Raw genomic sequence first — 18,586 nt, 5'->3', positions numbered from 1 at the left:
AATAAAACGGAAAAAACGGTATTTGAAAAAATTAAAAAGGAAAAAACGGAATTTGGGAAAAAATGAAACAGAATTTGGTAAAAAATAAAACAGATTTTTTAGGGCCCTATAATATGATCAGAGCATTACCTCTGAGAGCAAAACATGACTGGCCGCAAATGCTGCAAACTCTGTACTGCAAACAACTGTACTGCTCACGAGTCGACCGGCTTTGCCCCATTCCCATGTCTGCAAGAATCCAGTGACTACGTTTACACGTTACCAGTTTATAGTTCCTGGTTCGCTGGTCAGTGAAGTCTTGTTTGGCATCTACGATGAGGCAGGCCATAAAGGGCAAGGAAGAACATTGAAGATTTTCATGGGTTGGTCTGAAAAGTGACACCTGAGAGTATGTGAGACGTTGTCAACGTTGTTTCTGGCCAGCCGAGGATTCTTCTGGAAAGAGTGTTGATGTATTAGTGGTGATGGACCAGTTGACCAAAATGGCAAATGCCTTGTTGTGCAAGAATCAGTCAGAATCTGTCACTCGCCACTTAAGGGATAAGTTATTTTGTGTCTATGGATTTCCACAAAGAATCCACTCAGACCAAGAAGTGAACTTCGTAAGCAGGTTGATCAAAGAACTATTGCAAATTGCTGGTGTGCAGAAATCATGAACCACAGCTACCTCACCCGATGGGAAATGGCCAAGTCGAGAGGTTCAATCACACCTTGGGTAATATGATCAGAGCATTATAGACAGTAAAGCCAGCTTTCATTGATTCCAAGTCAGACTGCGAGACTGATGACACCATGATCGACACTACCTTAAATGAGGTTGAGGATGCTGATGATGAGATTGAAGGTACAATTAATCATCCAGTTTGTCAAATTAGTCCATCTTTGGAAGAGGAAACAGAGATCCCAGTATTGGACCAGAATCAGAGCATGTCCTTGATAGAACTGATGCTGAAAGTGAGAATCATGAAGGAGTTCTGGATTCCAAACCTGACCCTTCGGATATGAACATTGAGGCAGTTGAACATGACAGAGAAGAGTCAATACCACCGGATAGAGTTCCTGAGAACATGGTTCAGCCTTCGTCTGAAATAGCTCACCCAGTCAAAACAATGGACTGGCAGATTTGTTAAACCAGTTGATAGACTGATTGAAATTATGACCCAGAAAACCCTACTGCGTAGCCCTTCACTCAACCTTCCAAGGTCAAAATCTTCTTAAGTGGGGGTTACAAATTTCCTGTTGGTGTTATTTATCTGGAGTACAATATAAGTGGTGATCATTTTAAAGTATCTTCTGAAGTAGTGTTTATGACACTTCTTTTTGCGGGCAGACACTTGAGAGTCTCGCCAACTTTCTTTTGTCGCTCTCCCAGTGAGTTCGGTAACATATATGTTGCACGCAGATACTGTGATTTCCGTCAGTGTGATCATATCCCCAGTGTCATTTAGTCACCTAGTGTTGGAGTAGTTTTGAACTAAGTTCAGAGGGGTGAATGTAGCAAGTTGGGAAGAGAAATATTAATTGTATTGTATTTTATAAAATTAACTTCCCAAAACTATAATTGTTTCTTGGAGTCATTTTTTTCTTGATTCCTTTATACTAATATAATTCATGTAATGTTATTTTGCGAAGGAACTATCAGTTAAGGTATTTGTTCAGCGGGACTTGAGTATTTACTTTGTAAGTACCAAAAACTGTGTTAAGAGACATTTCTCCAGAGTGTTTACATTTTTTCCAGAGTATTAAGTAAGTGCATTAAATATTTGAATACAAAAAATAACAGATGCAGCTTTACTTTAAGATTCACATTTTACTGTAGTTGTACACTAAACTGTGTTAGAGACTCTGGGAAGTACACAGTCCATAACATGGAATCATAAAAGCAAAGCTTACATTTTCTAAACCAAAAACAAAGAGGAAAAAGAACACAAACTCAACTAGATAGCATGTAGAAAACAACACAAAAGAAAGAAAACACCTCAAAATTGTGTTCTGTGTATGTTATCTCCACTATCGTTAACATGGCTAACCTATAGCGTTGATAACATGAACTGAAGAAAAGTATTAACACTACAGTACATCAAGAACCTCAAACCGTGCTAAAGGCACTTGAATCTTTGTTTTAGCGACATCTTGTGGACAACACAATACACTGCCTTACATTTACATTGTATCTATTTTTATCCCTGGTTCAAGTCCCAGCTGAGCCATGAGTTAGCAGGTTCTCTGTGTGTCAGTGTGGTTTCCTCCATGTACTCCAGTTCCCACCACAGTTCAAAGACATGCAGTCTGTATGTGAGCCCAGGGATGGACTGGCCATCCGTTCAGTGTTTTGAACATTCGAAAATAAATGTTTGAATACATTTCCAAAGTTATAGAGTGGAATGTCCCTCTAATGTTCACTCAAACCAAGAAAAAAAAATTCTTACATTAAAAAAGCTGGATGTTTTCATTCAAAGACATATTTTAGTTATCTGGGAGGCTTCTCTCCAGTGTGAAGTCTCATGTGGACTTTAAGGTTTTTAAGTAAATCGAAACTCTTTCCACATTGTTGGCATGTGTAAGGCTTCTCTCCATTGTGAATTCTCATGTGATTGTTCAGGCTTACTTTTTGTGTGAAACTCTTTACACACAGTTGGCAAGTGAAAGTGCTCACTCCCGTGTGAATTCTCATGTGGGCTTTAAAGTTGACATGATGACTGAAACTCTTCTCACATTGTTGGCAGTTGTAAGGCTTCTCTCCAGTGTGAACTCTCATGTGGACTTTAAGGTTGACATGATGAGTGAAACTCTTCTCACATTGTTGGCAGGTGAAAGGCTTCTCTCCAGTGTGAATTCTCATGTGATTGTTCAGGCTTCCTTTTTGAGTGAAACTCTTTCCACACTGTTGGCAGGTGAAAGGCTTCTCTCCTGTGTGAACTCTCATGTGGACTTTAAGGTGTCCCTTTTCAGCAAAGCTCTTTCCACACTGTTGGCAAGTAAAAGGGGTCTCTCCATTGTGAATTCTCATGTGGACTTTTAGGTTGACCTGCTGATTGAAACTCTTTCCACACTGTTGGCAGGCGTAAGGCTTCTCTCCAGTGTGAATACTTATGTGGTTATTAAGGTGTCCTTGTTGTTTGAAACACTTCCCACACTGTCGGCATGTGAAAGGCTTCTCTCCAGTGTGAATTCTCATGTGGATTTTAAAGTGTCCTTGTTGTTTGAAACTCTTTTCACACTGTTGGCATGTGAAAGGCTTCTCTCCAGTGTGAACTCTCATGTGGACTTTCAGCTTTGCAGGCTGATTGAAACTCATTCCACACTGTTGGCTGGTGAAATAACTTTCAGTCCCTTTCATTTGAGACATTTTTCCTGAAGTCTTTTCAGTCTGTGAACAACTAAAAGATTTTTCTTCTGTTATGACATCACATTGCATCTTATATTGATCTCTCTCTTCCATTTCATTCAGATCTTGAATCTCCTCTTTCAATGCCATCAAGTCTAAGGTGAAAAAAAAACACAAAACAAATTCAGTTTAACAGACATCAAAACATTAGCAAAACATTAAGGGTCAGATTTACTAGCAGCTTGCGTCAGCACAAACCCATTTGTGGCGTTAAAAAACTACTGTCAGGATTTACTAAATAGGAAAAAACTGGCATTCAAGACCTAACTTCATTTACAACTTAAAACTGTACAAAAAGAATTGAACTAGAGGCTCAAAGAATTGAAGGAACATCATAGGGAGTCGATAGAGGAAAACCTCCAAACCATGAACTCAATGAACTCTATGGGACTCAATGAAAACGGCCACCAACATGAAACCCAGAAAGAAATATTTGCATGTTGTAGATGAATTGGCTAAATCAAATTAATTTGACTATTTTTATAATAGGTTTGGCAATCATAATGTTTTAGCTGAATGTGACATGGTGCTTGATAGTATTGCTATTGATGATGCTGATAGGCTAGAGATTCCTGAACAGATCAGATGTGCTCCAACAGTAGCCACTTTTAAAACCAGACTCAAAACACATCTGTTTAGCTATGCATTTACTGAATGAGCTCTGTGCCACTGTACGTCCGACTGATTGCACCTCATCTTATCTATGCATCATCTTTTTATTATTTAATTAACTGTTTTAGTTTCATTTGTTCATTGCATTTTATTCTTTTTAGTTTCCTTTCAGTCCGTCATGTTCGACGTATATCTGTTGTACAGACAAATTGGGATCAATTCTGGGAGCCCCTATCAGCTTCAAGATATAGAGAACGGGCCAATGGGCCATTGGCGTGCGAGATTTGCATCTTGCGCTCCACCCCGCGCTGCAGGTATAAACAGGAAGCGAGAGCAACGCACTGACGTCATTCACTTCAGAGCCGAATGACATTGAAGATAGACTGCTTCTACAGTTTTCGAGAGAAAATCAAGACCGGAGAACGAAGAGGGACGCTGTGCTGGTGTGACGGCGTAATCCAGCGCGACCGCGAGACTCTGCTGCCTGAAGAGAAACAACTGCTGTTTTCACAGCAACCTGTTGGTTACGGTGGGCGTTTCCTTGAGTGCAAACACAGGCTGCACTATTCCCTGTGTGTTGCCGCGGTCTCCCTGGGTGCTTCAGCACTTCTGTTAAAGAGTGTTTCCTCACAAAAAGAGTACACTGTGACACTGCGTCTTTTTCAAGATGTCATTCCACCCGTGCGTTTCTGGATGCGGTCGTTCCCTGTCGCCCGCTGACAGTCACAATAGTTGTCTCACGTGCCTGGGCATTCAGCATGCTGAGGCGGCTTTTGTGGATAGTTCATGTTCCCACTGCGGGAATATGACTATCTCGGCACTTAGGTCGAGACTCGCCTACCTTCGGAAAGGTGGAGTCCCCCTCCCCATACCTCGATCTAGAGCTATCTCTGCCCAGCAGGATAGACCTACTTCGACGGATGGCCGGGGTGACCTGAGGATCACGTTCAGGGCAAACCCGCCGAGCATACCTCCGCAGGCCCCTGATCCCTCACAAGCACCACAGCCAGTGGTGCTTCCGTAGGAAACCGCTGGCCCCTCCCATGGGCGTCTGGTGGTGACCTTCGGGGCACCCGCGGACGAACAGATGTCGATCGCTGCATCGGAGGGGGAGTTCCTGTCCTCAGAGGATGATGACCCGGCTGTACTGCCTCCCTCCCCCAGAGTTGACGTCTATGCTTTCCCGGGCCACCGAAAAGGTCGGCCTTGTGTGGTACCCTCCACCACGTCCCGAACCTTCTAGTTTGGGCGATTGGTTTCTGGGGGGGGGGGGGTCGCGCTGGTTCTCAGCGTTCCGCCCTAGTACCTTTCTTCCCGGAGGTGCATGAGAAGCTTACTAGGTCGTGGACGACACCTTTCAGTGCCAGAAACAGAGGACAGAGCGAGCTGTCGCGATGCAACTGTGTCCGGCGACCGCCTCCAACTGGCGCGGTGGCCCCGGTCTCCCGTCCAAGGCCTGTAGGTTCTCTTCTAGTCTGACTGCGAAGGCCTACAGGTCCTGCGGACAGGCCGCATCCACCTTGCATGCCATGGCGTTGCTTCAGGTGCACCAGGCCAGGCACTAATGTACATGCACGAGGGTAGGCCAGACACAGATCTCCTCCCGGAGCTCCGCACGGCAACAGACCTCACCCTTTGGGCGACGAAAGTCACCGCCCGTTCCATTGGTCAGGCGATGTCCACCTTAGTGGTCCAGGAGCGGTATCTCTGGCTCAACCTGGCCAACATGAAGGAGACCGATAAGAACCGGTTCCTGGACTCCCCCGTCTCCTCGGCCGGGTTGTTCGGCGACGCGGTCGAGAACTTTGCCCAGCAGTTCTCGGCCGCCCAGAAGCAGACGGAGGCTATTAAACACATCCTGCACCGGCGGTCCGCTGCTGCCTTCACCCAGCCGCCGGCTGCAGCACCTCCGTCTGCCCATCGCCGAGGACGTCCGCCTGCCGTCGCCCCCGCTCTCGCCCCCGGCCCAGCAGCAGCCTCCACCCGGGCGTGGGCGTGGAGCCGGCCGTGGGAAGGACGTCCAGCCTGCTCAGGCCGCTGCCAAGCCATGTGGCAAGCGCCGCTGTAAGAGACCCTGAGACGGACCACCCAGAGATGGAGGAGACTGCTCTTCAGGAGATGGCTGCAGCACCACTCCTTCCCCCGGCCCTCCTTTTCCCCGGAAAATATTTTGTTTTGTTCCACCCAAATAATCAATAAAAGAGCAGTTTCCGATATCTCTGGGTGGCAAGAGAGCGGTTTGCGACGCTGCCATGCCTTGTCACCCTCAGACGCCTCTCCCTTCGCCAGCAGGGGGCGTTGGCTGTCGGGACGCACACAATGTGCCTCCTCACACTCGCCTGCCCCCCCAGCGGAAGCAGGTTTGTGTTCCTCAAACTCCAAACTTGGTTTGCAGCGATCGAGTTGAAGGATACATACTTTCATGTCGTGATTCTCCCTCGACACAGACCGTTTCTACGCTTTGCTTTCGACGGACGAGCATATCAGTACAGAGTCCTTCCCTTCGGGCTCTCCCTGTCGCCCCGTGTCTTCACGAAAGTTGCAGAGGCGGCCATTGCTCCCTTGAGAGAGCGTTGTGTTCGCCTTCTCAACAATCTCGACGACTGGCTGATCCTTGCCCAGTCGCGGGATCAGTTGTGCGAACACAGGGACATGGTGCTTCGGCACCTCAGCCAGTTGGGACTTCGGGTCAACTGGGAGAAGAGCAAACTCTGTCCTACACAGAGGATCTCTTTTCTCGGGATGGAGATCAACTCTGTCGCCCTGACAGCACGCCTCATCGAGGAGCGCGTCCAGTTGGTGTTGAACTGCTTGAATTCGTTCAAAACGTTCAAAATATTTTCAGAGGCTCCTGGGGCATATGGCATCCGCAGTTGCAGTAACGCATCCGCAGTTGCAGTAACGCCACTAGGGTTGCTTCTTATGAGACTTCAATGCTGGCTACACGTCCGAGTCCCAAAATGGGCGTGGCACGATCGTGCGGCAGACGAGCTGTCGCGATTGCCAGTGCTCCCGGGAGAGTGGAGACTCCATCCCCAGGTGGTCCAGCTGATCTGGAGTCGCTTTGGGGCCGCACAGATAGACCTGTTTGCCGCCCCGGACATGACCCAATGCCAGTTGTTCTATTCCCTGACCGAGGGGACCCTCGGCATGGATGCCCTGGCACACAGCTGGCCCCGGGGCCTACGCAAATATGCGTTTCCCCCAGTGAGCCTTCTCGCACAGACACTGTGCAAGGTCAGGGAGGACGAGGAGCAGGTCCTGTTGATCGCTCCGTATTGGCCCAACAAGACTTGGTTCCCGGAACTAGTGCTCCTTGCGACAGTACCTCCTTGGCCCATTCCTCTGAGGAAGGACCTCCTGACTCAGAGACAGGGCACCCTATGGCACCCGCGTCCGGACCTCTTGAAACTCCATGTCTGGTCCCTGGACGGGATGCGGAGGTTCTAGGTGACCTACCACAGGCTGTGGTAGACACCATCACTTCCGCCAGACCCCCCTCTACGAGATGGCTGTAAGAGCTGAAGTGGAACCTGTTCGTCGATTGGTGCTCTTCTCGCCGAGAAGACCCCCGATCGAAAGTGTTCGATCGGATTTGTGGTTTCCTTACTTCAAGATGGGTTGGAGCAAAGGCTGTCTCCCTCCACCCTCAAGGTGTATGTTGCCGCTATTGCCGCTAATCACAGAATGGTTAATGGAGAATCCTTAGGTAAGCACGATATGATCGTCAGGTTCCTGAGGGGGGCGAGGAGACTAAATCTGCCTGTGTAGCGTCTTCCTGGGCGCTGACTCGTGGCGCCTCGCTGACAGATATTTGTAGAGCTGCGGGCTGGACGACACCTAACACGTTCTCTAGTTTTTATAGCCTTCGTTTGGAACCGGTTGCTTCTTGTGTGCTCGCTTCCCATAGTCAGTAACACTGAAGTGCCCGTTCTAAGTGTCGGCTTGATGCGCCATTCCCTTCCCCATGGAAAGGATGCGTGCACTTATATGCTCCAGTCGAGTTCCCCCCCCAAAAAAGCGAATCCTGTTGAGTCCTCCGCAACCCGCGGCAGTCGGATGTGGCGGAGCGTCCAACGCCAAGTCTAACACTTGTATGCATTGGTGGAACTTGTGTCAGGCTGGGTTCCATATGTTGTGACCCCTACGGCGGTCCCATATGTGTATTCTCCATGGTACAGCTCCCTTCGGTGAGCTCGTGTCTTTCCCTCTGCAGAGCTTCCTCTGCCTCAGTACGGTGTTGTTCCCCCGCCTGCAAGGTCAGTCCATACGTGTACTCTCCACATGGTAACTCCCTCCCGGGCACGCTGTCCCAGCGTTATCCAATAAGTCTACTGAGTGGGTTTTGCGGAACAGCAGTGTGACTCTCCCTGCGTGAATTTCCCCGCCCGGTTCAGACGGGGTCTGAGGGGCTCTCGCTGGGCGCTGGAAGTGGTAGTAACTGTGGCGTTTTCCAAAGGGATCCCAATTCGTCAGTACAACCGATGTACATCGAACGTGACCGACTGAAAGGGAACGCCTCTGTTACATATGGTAACCCTCGTTCCCTGAAGGAGGGAACGGAGACGTACATCCCGTCGCCACAGTTGCTGTACCATCACTGCATAGCCGAGTCACTAGTTCGGCTCCTCAGCGAAAAACGTCAGTGCGTTGCTCTCGCTTCCTGTTTATACCCGCGGCGAGATGCAAATCTTGCACGCCAATGGCCCATTGTCCCGTTCTCTATATCTCAAAGCTGATAGGGGCTCCCAGAAGTGATCCCAATTCGTCGGTACAACCGACGTACGTCTCCGTTCCCTCCTTCAGGGAACAAGGGTTACCATACGTAACCGAGACGTTCTCTTTCCAACTGTATATTTCCATTTCTTATGCATATATCACCATTTTATATTTATCTTTTAAAATTCTCTTTACAACTATTTTAATTATCCTTGTTTTTATTTTTAATTCTTACACATGGTATTCTTATTTCTTATGTAAAGCACTTTGAATTGCCATTGTGTATGAAATGTGCTATACAAATAAACTTGCCTTTTCTTTGCCTAATGGGCAGATTGCGTTGGTCATTATGGAAATGATCCGACTGCGTCAGTGTACTTTAATTTGCGCATTGTCAGTAGATCACGTGCATAACTGTCCACTCACATCAGCGCTTTTATGGAACTGCGCACTTATGCTAATTTTACATGTTTAGTAAATCTGGACCTAAAACTAATAACATGTATGCTATATCCTATGCTATATACACCTGGGGTGCCAAACTCCTGGTTTACTGGTTGCATTCACACTGCCAATATGAACTCTGAAGAGGCGTAAGCTGTCACAAAAGTCCTGCCTCTCTGGTTGTTGGGACGAAAGCCGTGAGAGAATGGCACGAGACCAATGGCGCGATTCCTAATGACAAACCTTGTATCACACAAAGGAGCTTCGGAAGCATAAAAGGAGCCGGCCTGGACTATTTATGTTATGTTTTGTTTATGTCTGTGCGGCAGTCGTTCGTTCGTGATTTTACTTTTGTTTATTTTGTAATTTCTGTGAGCTTATGTGATTGATGATCTTAAATCACACTTAAAACAATCTTCCTAGCTTCATTAATTTGTCTTCTAATACAATATAACAGTGGGCAGTTAAATCTTCATACTTCATGAACTTAATACTTTTTTATTTAAAGTTGCTAAATGCCACGAGTTGGGATTTTTGCCTACAGCATTTCATTTCTTGCTCAGGTCTGTTTATTTTTTAAAGTCACTCACACATATATTGTAAGTAATGAACTATTAATACTTGATTTAAGATACATTTAGATCCACATCATTGGTTATTCTTATTTTTTCTCTTAAACTGTGTAGTGGTGGAAATGATGGTTTATGGTGGAAAGATTGTTTCTGTTAATTTTTTACTTAACTTGCCAGTCCATGTATTTTATTATTTAACATATATAAATTGAACAGTATACCTAATAGTTTTAAAAATAATGATTACAAATGATATGCAAATGATCAAAATATGTGTGTTTGTGAGCGGATATATCATCAACTTTAAGTTCCAAAAACAGAGTTAACTTTCAGGGTATGTAAGTAGCCATAGCAACTCACTCTCTGAACATAACCTGCCCCGGAGCAGCTCATGATCCAGGGTTAGTTTACTTAAGAGGTTCATATGTGTGCAATATAATTAATTTAAATATTATATTCAGTGGGGAGAACAAGTATTTGATACACTGCCGATTTTGCAGGTTTTCCTACTTACAAAGCATAATCTGGGTTGTCTGAACTCACTCCCGGACGTGTTTTTGGAACCAGCATACCTCGAGTAAGCAAGGTTTGGCTTAATCAACCGAGAGTTCAGGGTATATGTGATGGTAAGTTAAAGGGTTAGTTCACCCAAAAATGAAAATTCTATCATTAATTACTCACCCTCATGTCGTTCGACACCCGTAAGACCTCCGTTCATATTCGGAACACATATGAAGATATTTTAGTTGAAAGCTGATGCTGAGAAAGGCTTCAGATAGGCCTCCATTGGCATTCAGTACATTTATACTCCCAAGACCCATAAAAGGCACTTAAAACGTCGTTACAAAGTCCATCTCACCACAGTGGCTCTACAATAATTTTACGATGCAACGACAATAGTTTTTGTGCGCCAAAAAAAATCAAAATAACACCTTTATCCAACTTGTTATTGTCTTCCGTGTGTGTCTCCACGACGCATGCGCGAGAATATGACGTAGCGCCAGCGTTCGGGAATCCATGAAATGCACACTTCAGCCCGATTTTGAGAACTACGCCGAGACCTAAAGCACGATCAATGTAGAATCCAACAGCTTAGACACGCGCGTCTTCCTCTGCTTGTAAACAAATCGCTTCTGGGTCATGTGTCCGAACGCCGGATCTGCGTCATATTCTCGCGCATGCGTCGTGGAGGCACACACGGAAGACAAGAACAAGTTGGATAAAGGTGTTATTTTGATTTGTTTTTGCGCACAAAAACTATTGTCGTCGCATCGTAAAATTATTGTAGAGTCACTGTGGTGAGATGGACTTTGTAACGACGTTTTAAGTGCCTTTTATGCGTCTTGGGAGTGTAAATGTACTGAATGCCAATGGAGGCCTATCTGAAGCCTTTCTCAGCCATCAGCTTTCAACAAAAATATCTTCATTTGTGTTCCGAATATGAACGGAGGTCTTACGGGTGTCGAACGACATAAGGGTGAGTAATTAATGACAGAATTTTCATTTTTGGGTGAACTAACCCTTTAACCTTGCTTTCTGGAATACCCCCCTGCACTATTTAGGTTATGTTTTGTTTTTGTGCTTGCAGCAGTCGTCCGATTATTTTATATATTTAAGGGTTGAACATTCGTCGGTTCCCGCCTCCTTCCCTGAAAAACATACTGTGTTACATTGTTAAATAATGCGATATTCGAAATGTGGTACGATAATGTTTTAAATGTGTAAAAGAAAAAAGATTATTACTTATTTCCGGCGGTACGCAAGTCAACTTACGGTGAAAGAGTAACCCTTGACCCTTGAAGGATGCGTATTAACGAATGCAGAAGTACAGAGGATAGAGCAAAGCAATACAACGATCATGAATTACAGTCTAAAACAAGAATTTTTAAAGAGAAATGGCGGAGGATTTCGATCTAAGAGAAGAGGGGGTTCAGTTTGTTGCCCAGCCCGATCCGAGATAGGCGTCAAAGCTTGAGATGCTCCTGCGTCAGGGGTTACGAAGTAAGTCGACTTGAGTACCGCTGAACGCCGGAAGCTAGTTATTTTAGTCTGTAAAGTTTTAAATATGGATATTTTTCTTACTCAAACGCGCCACTTCACTTCAGAAGGCCTTTATTATCCATATCGCACTCGGTTTTAGGTCATTTGACAGATACTTTGCCAAAAAATGGCAAAAAACAACATTAAATAACTAAGTTATTATATTTATATAAATTCATTTCTGTAGGACATCTGAATAAGGTTTGAGCTTGAAAGTTCAGCTTTGAGAATTAAACCAACCTGTTAGTTCATCAGTTTCTTCATGTTTCACTCTCAATGTTTCTTCAATCTTCAGGTCTTCAGTCTCCTCTTTCTTTGTTTGTTCCTCAGTTTCTTCATCTTTCAAACTGAATACTTCTTCAATCTTCATGTCTTCAGTCTCCTCTTTAATAAATGCCATCTTTATAATAGTGTGTCACGTGGATCTGAGTCACTTCATCAGGAGTTTTTCTGTGTGTTTGTCCTGTTTAAGATGAGAATAATAAAATAAGTCCAAACTAAATCTCTCTCAGAGCGCCTGAATCAATGTGCATCAAACACTCAAAACTAGCACTACAAATTAATAAAGGAGCACAAATTATACAGACACTATATATTTTAGGCAGTTCTGATTCAATTGACTCAAGTTTCTCTCATCTCTACTCGCCAGAGACTGAATTCATGATAAACTGTGAGACTCACCTTTTCTGTTACTTGTGTGTTTTCATTCTGTTACTTTGCGCACACAACGCTAATACATGTTAGATAAAGCAATGCAATGTTACATTGAATAATAAATAATTCACTCTGCGTTTATTGTAAAACTTTAAAGCTGATTTAATGGTTTCTACCGGCTACTGTGAAGGATTAAAACACAAACCTTTCTTCAGCTGAATCACAACAGATGCAGGAGCGTGACGCAGACTTATGACATCACACCACCAGACCAAAATAAAAGTCCTGGTCATAAAAACATCTTGCTGCAAGTCTAAGAAGATGTTTTGTGCACTGGTTTTTAATTGCATACAGTTGAAACGTGGAACCCTTTTCTGGTCTGTATAACGGTAAATCACCTGATGTGTCCAAACACCGCCAGCGACCCTTTAAGATCCTGTTTGTGATCGGTTTCCAGTGGTGTAAAACACTTAAGTGATGTTTCTTGATTGCTGTAATTAAGTATAATTTCAGTCGTGTTACTGGCACGGGCAAAATATCCATAGAACTGCATTACAGGAAGAAAAACTAAAATATGTAAATAACGTTTTGGGCACTTGCTGCAGTATTTCAGCCTCTGAAGACAGTCTTAAATGTGAAATGAACAGTGATATTAAAAGACCAAATTATAGTATCCTTAATGATGATGAATATTATATAGGCAAGATGAGCCCGGAATATGAGCACAATGTGTTAAATGATTTCTTATAAATATTAGAAAATATTCGTCATATGTGTTGATTTTTCACAGGTGCTTTACCTGTATTTTCAATAATTAATTGTTTTTTGTTGTGTGAACTTAAAGGTCCCATGGCATGGATTTTTTAAAATTATTTTATAATGTTTCCTGAGGTGTACTTATATTGTTAGTATGGTTTTTACATAAAAAAATGTCATAATTTAGAAATAAAAAGCTTTTTTTCTATACTGATAATAGCCCTCTGGCTTGAATGCTCTGTTTGAAGGGGCGTGTCTGCTGTGAGACTTCAGTGAAAACGCCCATTATTGAAGCAAGAGCTAGACAAGCTAGAGCAGTGAAATGCAGATAATAGAAAGTAGAATATACAGAGCATACAATAACTTCTTAACATAATTTGTTTTGGCTTACTTAATTTTACAAAACATACTAAACAGATTTCACGGGGGAAGCGGGAGACGTAGACATAACAATCCGACGAAGACTGAACACACAAAGGAACTTATAAAGGGGACAAATCAAGCAGGGAATGAAGGAACACAGGTGGGGCAAATGAAACCAATTACGAGATAACAAGGGGGGTTGGATCTAGACAAAGACAGGAAAATAACAAAAACACCACATATGCTACACGAGACAGGACAGGCATGTGACATTACCCCCTCCTTAAGGAGCGGCTACCAGACGCTCCACTAGGGACAGGAGGGACAGACCAGGGAGGGACGGGAAGGACAGACCAGGGAGGAACGGGAGGGACAGACCAGGGAGGAACGGGAGGGACAGACCAGGGATGGACAGACCAGGGAGGAACAGGAGGGACAGGGGAAACAAAGAGTTCAGGCGACCAGGGCGGCATGCAGTCTTCAGGCGGCCAGGGCGGCACGCAGAGTTCAGGCGGCCAGAGGCAGGAGCCTGGGTGGCACATCCGGCACAGCAGCGACCACCGGAACATGATCCACCACCGGAACTGGGACCACCGGACCACGATCCACCGTAACACGATCCACCGGAGCTGGGACCACCGAAACACGATCCACCGGAACTGGGACCACCGGAACACGATCCACCAGAACTGGGACCACCGGAACGGAGTCCACCAGAACTGGGACCACTGGAACAGGGACCACCAGAACAGGGACCACCGGAGCAGTTGTGGAGGGAGCCTTTCGCCTCCTCCTCCGTTTCAGAACAGGGACCATCGGAACTGGGTCCATCGGAACAGGGACCACCGGAGGAGGGACCACCGGAGCAGGGACCACCAGAGCAGGGACGGATGGTGCCTTCCCTCTCCTTCTCCACTTTGAGACCACCGGAGTTTGTTTCACCGGAACTAGGACCACCGGAACTGGGACAATCGGAACACGGGCCACCGGAATACGGCCCACCGGAATGATCGGGGCAATGGTCCTAGGAGGACTGGAGTCCAGCCAGTCCACAAACTCTTTACCTCCTTGGGGCTGAGAGGCATGTCCAGGCAGAGGTTGAAGACAAGGGGGGTGGGATCTAGACAGAGACAGGAAAATACAAACACCACATGTGCTACACGAGACAGGACAGGTATGTGACAGCTACAGGTCATTTTCTGAAGACTATCTGAATGAACGTCTTTGACAGCGAGGCTGCAGATGGCGCATCATGTTTGTTTTCTTTATTTTGCAAAAAGCACAACAGATTATAATGATGTATAACACTTGCCTGAATGACAAAAAACGATTTGTATTTGAGTTATTTGAGTCTCTTTGGCACGTATAAGAAAAAAAGCGAGTCGATCACTTGAGGGGGTTAATTACAGTAGGCCTGTAGTTATGATATTTGTGGCTGCACCGGGTTCGTCATTAATAGATTAAAGTTACACCACTAAGGCTAATCATGAGCGGTCCATGCATGGCACCTGTTACCCATGGCTATCTGTTATGAACTGTTGGCTACATCAATAAATCACAACAATGTCATGCTATGGGCACTGCCACTGGCAGTGGAAGAGCCTATTTTATGCTGAGCTTGCTTCTGCTTTTCAAACATGGAAGTGTGACAAAGGCACACAGGCTATACAAATTCTCTAATGTGGATATCTATAATGTGGAAGTCTTATTTTGTACACATAATGAGAAAAGTTTTTGTTAAAACAACATAATTATATCGTTATTACAATATAATTGAGTGGAAAAAATATGTAGGCCCTATGTGGCAGCAACGTTCATTCAGATAGTCTTCAGAAAAGGAACTCTAGCTTATGAATACTTATCTCACAAACATTAGACATATGTCTAAAGAAACACTGAAATGTCAGGTTTTAAACCACATCAAAACAAATATGCTGTGTTTAAATTTAGGGACAGGTGTGGTGGTATGGGTAAGTTTAAGGGTAAAGTTAGGGACAGGTGTGGTGGTGTGGGTAAGTTTAAGGGTAAAGTTAGGGACAGGTGTGGTGTGGATAAGTTTAAGGGTAAAGTTAGGGACAGGTGTGGTGGTATGGGTAAATTTAAGGGTAAAGTTAGGGACAGGTGTGGTGGTATGGGTAAGTTTAAGGGTAAAGTTAGGGACAGGTGTGGTGGTGTGGGTAAGTTTAAGGTTAAAGTTAGGGACAGGTGTGGTGTGGGTAAATTTACGGGTAAAGTTAGGGACAGGTGTGGTGGTATGGGTAAGTTTAAGGGTAAAGTTAGGGACAGGTGTGGTGGTGTGGGTAAGTTTAAGGGTAAAGTTAGGGACAGGTGTGGTGTGGATAAGTTTAAGGGTAAAGTTAGGGACAGGTGTGGTGGTATGGGTAAATTTAAGGGTAAAGTTAGGGACAGGTGTGGTGGTATGGGTAAGTTTAAGGGTAAAGTTAGGGACAGGTGTGGTGGTGTGGGTAAGTTTAAGGTTAAAGTTAGGGACAGGTGTGGTGTGGGTAAATTTACGGGTAAAGTTAGGGACAGGTGTGGTGGTGTGGGTAAGTTTAAGGCTAAAGTTCGGGACAGGTGTGGTGGTATGGGTAAGTTTAAGGGTAAAGTTAGGGACAGATGTGGTGGTGTGGGTAAGTTTAAGGGTAAAGTTAGGGACAGGTGTGGTGGTATGGGTAAATTTAAGGGTAAAGTTAGGGACAGGTGTGGTGGTATGGGTAAGTTTAAGGGTAAAGTTAGGGACAGGTGTGGTGGTGTGGGTAAGTTTAAGGGTAAAGTTAGGGACAGGTGTGGTGGTGTGGGTAAGTTTAAGGGTAAAGTTAGGGACAGGTGTGGTGGTGTGGGTAAGTTTAAGGTTAAAGCTAGGGACAGATGTGGTAGTGTGGGTAAGTTTAAGGTTAAAGCTAGGGACAGATGTGGTAGTGTGGGTAAGTTTAAGGGTAAAGTTAGGGACAGATGTGGTGGTGTGGGTAAGTTTAAGGTTAAAGCTAGGGACAGATGTGGTAGTGTGGGTAAGTTTAAGGGTAAAGTTAGGGACAGATGTGGTGGTGTGGGTAAGTTTAAGGTTAAAGCTAGGGACAGATGTGGTAGTGTGGGTAAGTTTAAGGGTAAAGTTAGGGACAGACAAGGCCGCGTTATCCTAATGGGCAACATGGGCTGCAGCCCAGGGCCCCGGACACTAGGGGGCCCCCGAGACAATTCACTTTTGCATTATAAAACACGTTTTGATCGAGGTAATTATGCGTACGTTGATCGTCGTTGTCACACACCCAAATCAAGAGTCACAGCGGACACGCAGTACATCGTCACCTCAACATGTCGAATGAAAATGTAAGAAAATATGACAGTGGCGCTAAAAAGAGAAAAGAGCAGCAACAGAAAAAAATTTGAAATGAAGAAACTCTGAGAAAAATACCCAAGCTTACAACTTTCTTTAAAAAAAATTCAGAAGAACACCTAGAAGTTGACACTGCCGACAAAGACGACGAGACTAATTCCCTATCAGCTACAACATCAGCCGCGGAGGCGGCGAAGCTTTGCGAATCTATCGAAACTATCGAGAATCTATCTATTCCTCGTAATAGGAATAGATGCAGAACTGAAAGAGCAATGCGAAGATGAGCAAAAATATTGGCAAGAAGTTCTAAAATGAGTGGTTGCTGTGATACAGTTCCTGTCAGAACGTGGCCTTGCATTCTGGGGAGACGTTGAAACGATCGGGGCTCCAAACAATGGCAATTATTTAGGCATACTTGAACTTCTTAGCAAGTTTGACCCTTTTCTTGCAGAACATATGAGAAAATATGGAAATAAGGGGAGGGGAACTACATCTTATCTATCTAACACCATATGCGAGGAATGTATTGCACTGATGGGACAGAGAGTTCAAGCTGAAATAATTCTTCAAGTACAGAGCTCTAAATATTTTTCCATGATAGTCGATTCCACCCCCGACTTGGCACATGTGGACCAACTCACATTTGTGGTACGTTACGTTTCCACAGAAGGGGAAGTATTCGAACGCTTTCTAAAATGTCTGCCGATATTCAGTCACACGGGAGATTCACTTTTTAAGTCCGTATCAGGGATTCTAAATGAGATGAATCTTGATATTAAAAACTGCAGGGGCCAGTGTTATGATAATGCGTCTAACATGTCTGGTCTTTATCGGGGTTTGAGGACTCACATCCAGGAGATGAACCCATTAGCTGACTGGATACCCTGCGCTGCTCATTCACTGAACCTTGTTGGAATGAACAGTGTTGCTTGCTGCAGTGAAACTGTTTCGTTTTGTGGATTGACACAGTCCTGTTTTAATTTTTTTACGGCATCCCCAAGGCAATGGAAAGTTATTATGGATGGACTTGAATCAAACGAAAACGGTCGCCTAGAGACATTAAAAGGACTATCCGACACCCGATGGGCCACCAAAGCCCTATACAGATGTAATTACATGCAGGTATTTTTTTTAATGTAAGTACAATGTAAAAAAAATGTATGTACACAATAGTTAGTGCATAGTATCAAATTATTAATTTAAATGTTATTAAGTTGTTAAGGCCACATAATATAAAGTTAATCACATTTTCTTTTATTAGCCAAGAATTAAAACAAATTGTACAAAAATTAATCATACAACATTTCAAAAACTGTCAAGGATAATATACACAAAAAATCCGAAGGCTTATTTCCATTGTGGTCCTCGTTTAAAGGATTTGTTGTGGAGTGAGGGGAACGAAAATAGCCTACATTATAACATTTCGCTTAATTTACAGTATCATTTCTGAATGCAATAAAATGTGACTTATACAAAAGTTACCTGTTTCTCTCTCTCTCTCTCTCTCTCTCTCTCTCTCTCTCTCTCTCTCTCTCTCTCTCTCCCTCTCTCTCTCAAAAACAAACAAAAATAGCCTATTTGTAGTGTATTTTTAAGCATGCAGCAAACAATTAATTGGTTACAATTATTTTTGGTAAACCAGTTAATTAGCGTTACATATATAGCTAGATCAAACTAGTGCAGAGTGAACGGGACTTTTATTTT

At 44.3% G+C, this 18,586-nt stretch overlaps 1 protein-coding gene across 3 annotated transcripts; it reads right to left on the bottom strand.

The window, feature by feature from the left end:
* Positions 1–1,359: 1,359 nt before the first annotated feature.
* LOC307127018 (uncharacterized protein) lies at positions 1,360–12,697 on the bottom strand. Of its 3 annotated transcripts, XM_079817948.1 has the most exons (4): positions 12,635–12,689; positions 12,457–12,505; positions 12,016–12,238; positions 1,665–3,483 (listed from the first exon to the last, which is right to left on the bottom strand). In XM_079817948.1, exons 3-4 carry the CDS (start codon positions 12,173–12,175, stop codon positions 2,471–2,473), a joined length of 1,173 nt encoding a protein of 390 aa, XP_079674074.1. In that variant the 5' UTR covers positions 12,176–12,238; positions 12,457–12,505; positions 12,635–12,689; the 3' UTR covers positions 1,665–2,470. The 3 variants fall into 3 exon arrangements, with proteins under 3 accessions (XP_079674075.1, XP_079674074.1, XP_079674073.1); XM_079817949.1 differs by lacking the exon at positions 12,457–12,505 and having other exon boundaries at positions 1,360–3,483; positions 12,635–12,697; XM_079817947.1 differs by having other exon boundaries at positions 12,016–12,697.
* Positions 12,698–18,586: the final 5,889 nt, after the last annotated feature.

The sequence above is a fragment of the Gobio gobio genome (genome assembly GCF_949357685.1).
Source record: "Gobio gobio genome assembly, chromosome: 5".
NCBI classification, from domain to species: domain Eukaryota; kingdom Metazoa; phylum Chordata; class Actinopteri; order Cypriniformes; family Gobionidae; genus Gobio; species Gobio gobio.
Note: the sequence above shows the minus strand (reverse complement) of the source record. Positions and strands in the feature narration are given on the sequence as shown.

Bases quoted from the DNA above. Each gene is read 5' to 3' on its own strand.
- LOC307127018 (XM_079817949.1), bottom strand. From the start codon at position 12,175: ATGGCATTTATTAAAGAGGAGACTGAAGACATGAAGATTGAAGAAGTA. The intron at 3,484-12,015 runs GTTGGTTTAATT...TTTTCACCTTAG, and splicing joins AGAAACTGATGAACTAACAG to ACTTGATGGCATTGAAAGAG.